A 5432-nucleotide genomic window follows, 5' to 3' on the forward strand; every position below is an offset into this window, starting at 1 on the left:
AAAGTTTCATAATTTGTATAAGTATTCTAGATATATTTTGAAACTAAGTGGGTTCCCGTGAACCCGTTCGAAGTACCTAGATCCGCCCTTGACTAGTTTAAGCGGTTTTATGCTCGTTACTCAAGGTGTAACTCTCACGGGTCATAACTCGGTCGGCCGTGTTGACTTAATCGAACCAGTCCACAAATTCCAACATTATTTAATTTAATAAGATTTAAGCATTTCAAGCATATGCCATGCAAGTGTCATGTCTTGTATGGGTTATATGATTACCATGCAGATTTTATAAGTTTTTCAATATATAAACTTGACTAACCCATTTAACCTTTTGAAAATTTTGTGATAAATTAACGGTGGGAAAAAAGTTCAATTATTAGCAATCTGAATGAGATATATTGCTAAAACTCATTAAACAAACTTATATCGAAATTGAAAGAATAACTTTTATTAAGATATATCAAATTGGTTCAATTTTGTGACGACTTAAAGCTCGTGATTTTGCAAAAATGAGATGCATCTTAAAATGGATTGTTTTGTGAAGAAAAAAGTACTAAAATGGTTCATCTTTGATTTGATGAATATTGAATAAAAAGCAACAAGTTTTTGTATTATATAGATACGGTTTAGTTGTTGTTTTGGACACAATTTACCCTTTTTTTGGTTTATAGATGCTTTCTCACCTTAAAAAATAAAATAGAGCAAAGAAAGCAACATGAAAGACAATACAAAACACAATGAGCCTTCATTGGGTTTCCTATAAAGCTAAGAGCAAACCAAGATTCTTTACTTTTAGTACACATTGAAACAAACACACAAGTGGCAAAAACTATGGTTTGGTTTTATTCACTTTGTCCATACGTCTCTTAATGAGATGGATTAACCAAAACCATTTACCAAACATGTTAGACACACCATCCTAGATACGGCTTATTTGTTAAGTTCAACATGAGGAATTTGCCGCCTAGTCACGGCCCTAACACCACTGCCATCACTGAAGCAGGAACGCAAGACAATAGTTCATGAATGAAACAAGACATGTTCACGTGTGATTATTACCTCCTTAATTTGTTCATATTGGACCACAGAGAAGTTTGTTAACTAGAGTGTTGCCTTATTACTCAAGATGTGTTTTGGGGTCACAGGCAAATTGGTTCTCATTATAACCCCATAATTAAGTCTTTATATCTTACAAGGGTAACATGATTCATGACCCATAGAACATCTTTACGTAGCGCAAAACGAATAATGTCATAGACGGAGGTGTTACAAAACACCTATTAAAACTTAACATTCACATGGAAACGTATCTAGTAACTTTAACGTATTCTTCATAAATCGAACGTTGATACTTGAATTTGACTTGAAAATGATAGAATTACAAATTAATCTGAAAATACACACGAGGTAAATTATGTAAAAACTAAAACTAAATACAATTAGGTAGCTATTAGTTTTTGTTTAACAAGCTAAATATTAAAAAATATTTTTTATATATTGAAATATAATGTCTTTAAATAAATTTATTCACCTGAAGAAAGTACACAGTCACCACTTTTACTTTTGTGACACAATGAATCCTTTCTTTTTTATTTTTTAAATGCCAAATTACCCTTTTTTTTCAAGTTGAGTTCACTCTCCAAGAATCAAATCTTTAGTCCCATGAAACAGTAAAAAGGGAGACAAAGCAAATTCCCAAAAATCCATCCAAAAGATTAATTACGAGAATCCGCAACTCGTTTCGAATATATATTTACTTGAAATTTTTATAACTAAATAAAACATTACTTATTTGTTTATTACATTAACATACTATATGTAATTGAAAAAAATAATTAAGCTCATATTAATCATTCTTTTTACTTTAAAATACTTCATATAAGATTGACGGGTGTCACACTTCCGAGCTTTTACATAAACCTCGATTGATATAAAACCGGTACCTTAATCTCGTACAAACAAATAAAAACAAATTAAGGTGATGAATAAAATAGATCCAAAAATAGAGCATCAAAACTTCTTATTTGAGCACCTCTTTGTTGCTTGTAGTTCCCAACTATCCAATGCCTCATGTCTCAAGTTTTCTCATATTCCATACCCTCTTTCACCAAGAAGAAACCTTTGATTCTTCCTCCATTATACATATAAACACACATTCAAGCTATCAAAGATGCCTCCTCTATATCTACACATTTGCTTATCTTCTTTCAAACCCATAAATAAAAAACAAAAACAAAAAACCACCTCATATACACACTATTTTTCCTCCCCACCTTCTGTTCCCGAAAATATATTCATTTCCGGGAAGATATGGGTCCTCGACTCGTTCAACATTCGTTGTTTTTTGTATTTTGTCTTCTTCTCAATCCAGGTAACGTTTATTTGTACTCTTTGTATGTGTAACGCTTTTAACGTTTTATAGATATAAGATGTTGATTAAGTTTTACCTCCCTTTAAAATGTTTTTTCAATGTTTCAATACAACTTTAAACAAATTACATTCTTAACCTTTATCAGCCACAGGACCTATCGATGTCATTATATATAGTTTTTCGAGGGTACACATGTATGTCATTTTAACCAGTGAATGAGCATTCGTTTATTTCTGCTTTGATACTTCTACCGTAACGTTCTATAGATATACGAAGTTGATAAAGTTTCATCACCCGTATAACATGTTTTTCGGTGTTTCAATAAAGCTTTAAAGTCTAGACCCTAAACAAAGTTACATTTTTTACCTCTATCGACAATAACATCTAGCTATTGGCATTGGTGTTATTGTAACTATCTAAGGATATTTTTGTTACTTTTACTTGTGAATAAACATTTGTTCAACTATATATTATATGCTAAAGCAAAGAATATTAATGAATAATGATTTTGTTGATTCTTTTATTCAGAATCAAGCTTTGCTAATAACCCCTATATGCAAGCAACCTTACCTAAAAAAATGCTTCACCTTCAACAAGGCCAAATATTCTCATCCCCTTCAACTTTCACAACCCAACTAGATGACATTCCCATTGTTCAACCCACAACTCCAACCGGAACACCGAACACGTTCCCACCAACCACCACCACCCCCATCGGAGGAGACCCCACAACCCTACCACCACCATCCGGTTTCCAACCAAACAACCCCGCTCCAATTACTCCATTCCCAACAGGCCCGTCAGGGCCATCAGGACCAACGGGCCAGACAGGCCCAAATCCAACCGGGCCTTCTGGCCCATCTTCGGGTGGTTCAGGATCATGGTGTGTTGCAAGCTCATCGGCTTCCGAAACTTCTCTACAAGTGGCTCTTGATTACGCGTGTGGATATGGAGGAGCTGATTGCTCGGCTATTCAACCGGGTGCCAGCTGTTACAACCCGAACACGGTTCGGGATCATGCCTCATATGCTTTTAATGCATATTATCAAAAGAACCCTGCTCCAACTAGTTGCTCTTTTGGAGGAGTTGCACAACTAACCAACACAGATCCAAGTGAGTACTGTTTGTTAATCATGGTACATTGTATCAATAAGTACTTAGATAACCTTTGATTCTAATGATTGTATTAAAATTGTTTTAGGTTCAGGAGGCTGTCAGTATCCAGCCGGCAAGTCATCCGGCGGCGGCATGACTCCACCATCACCGCCCATGCCATCATCACCCACCACCCCCACGTAAGCAAAACACCGAGTTTATTATTTGTTATAGTTATTTACCTTTAATTAAATCGTAACTTCTAATATAATATATGGTAGAGAAAATTACAATAAACTTTTTAATATATTCTAACTAGGGATGCGAAACCCTGACATAAGCGAACCTAACATGAGCGTTGTGGGTTTGGGTTTAGATAAACGGGTGGGTCAGGTCAACTTTGGTACGTTCAGCTAGCATGTCGTGTTCGTGTCAACCCGACTGATTAGCCTGTTTAACTCGTTTATTTTTTATTTCTTATTTTTAAAATGTGTTTTAGACATAAACTAATTAATGGGATATTTGACAAAATTTAAAACTCAAAAGAGAAATCAACACAATACTTTATCTATAACTAAGATTTAATCATTTTATATACATTTATATTTTTTTTCTTAAGCATGTGATTTTAAAGTGTTGGCATGCAATAAAATAAAATAAAACAAGCTAAAAAGTAAATTGGTTAAACGGGCTTTCGTATTAACCTGTAAAAATTTGTGTCATGTACATGTTCTTACACCTGATATGCCTTTTGGGTTTGTGTCAGCCCGTAACATGACCAGTTTAACACCCCTAAATTTCTAACCAGTAGACTTGTATTTCTAATTGCAGAATGAGTACACCGATCAATCCATATCCTACCTCACCTAGTGCACCATTTGGCGGTGGTGGGTCTGGTTCTACCGACCAACCAGGTTACACGTCATTGAGCCCAAGCGGAGAGCCAAGCTCAGCAGGAGCCGTCGCGTGCAACTTGGTGCTCCAATTGGTGTTAATTGGGTTGGTTATGATCATGGACAGAGAAAAGTGAATGCAACGATCACCTAATTGAGATGGGAATTCACTTGGCCAACTTCTTTGACTTTACAAGGAATTCGCCCACGTGTCGAATTGAAGTGGAACCTGTTGTTAGACTAAGATCATTATCATAATTCATATTTATATATATGGCTTTTGATATAGTAGGATGTATACATAGAATTTATAAAAGAAAGTAATTTGTCGGGTTACTTCTTGCAATTATTAATTAGCAGAATAAAATTCATAGACAAACTCGTGTTTTATAGTTTGTTAGATTAGATGTAGAAAGAATAATAGCTAAATAGCATTTTATGAAGAAATGAAACTTGGCAGTTAAAAAAAAATAACATTTATCAAAACGAGTTAAATATGTGGATAACGGTTTGATGGCTAAACGGGTTGTAACCGGATTCGCGTATTAAACCTATAACCTACGAACTTTTTTTTATCTTTTCTAAACTTTTGAATATCGTTTTCAATTGAGGTTGACACATTAACTTGCTTATTATTACTCAACCAGAACACGAGTTGTTTATTAAAAGGTTTAGGGATCGCCACATTTAAAACCAACTCTAACTTGTTAAGTATATATCTTAACGGAAATTTGTCAACTTTAGTTAGAGTTGTTTAGTTCTTTTATTAAGGTTTAGATACAAACTGGTAAGGTTTAAATACAAACAGTTTCATAGAAGATCATATGTCCAAAACAACAAGAAACATATTTAGACACAACTAAAGATCTGAATATCCGATTTACCAGTGTGATGAATCATACAATATGGCCACTCAATGAAAATATAACTTACAACTAGAGGTGGAAATCTTGATTCAAAGCATTTCAAATGAGTCAATTTTAATTGTTTAAAAATTAATTGGGTTGATTTGGGTAAGTTATTTTAACTAAAAGGGTCAAGACGGGTCACTTGAAATTCTACCTTGTTATTTTCTA

At 34.1% G+C, this 5432-nt stretch overlaps 1 protein-coding gene across 1 annotated transcript; it reads left to right on the top strand.

Moving 5' to 3' along the window:
- The first annotated feature begins 1968 nt into the window (after positions 1 to 1968).
- LOC143560535 (uncharacterized) lies at positions 1969 to 4679 on the top strand. Its single transcript, XM_077048817.1, has 4 exons — positions 1969 to 2368; positions 2897 to 3481; positions 3570 to 3663; positions 4295 to 4679. The coding sequence occupies exons 1-4, from the start codon at positions 2308 to 2310 to the stop codon at positions 4491 to 4493; spliced, it is 939 nt and encodes a 312-aa protein (XP_076904932.1). The 5' UTR covers positions 1969 to 2307; the 3' UTR covers positions 4494 to 4679.
- Positions 4680 to 5432: the final 753 nt, after the last annotated feature.

This window comes from Bidens hawaiensis, unplaced genomic scaffold (assembly GCF_021521415.1).
Source record: "Bidens hawaiensis isolate Kalapana, Puna unplaced genomic scaffold, B.hawaiensis_p1.1 tig00020377_1, whole genome shotgun sequence".
In the NCBI taxonomy this organism is placed as follows: Eukaryota; Viridiplantae; Streptophyta; class Magnoliopsida; order Asterales; family Asteraceae; genus Bidens; species Bidens hawaiensis.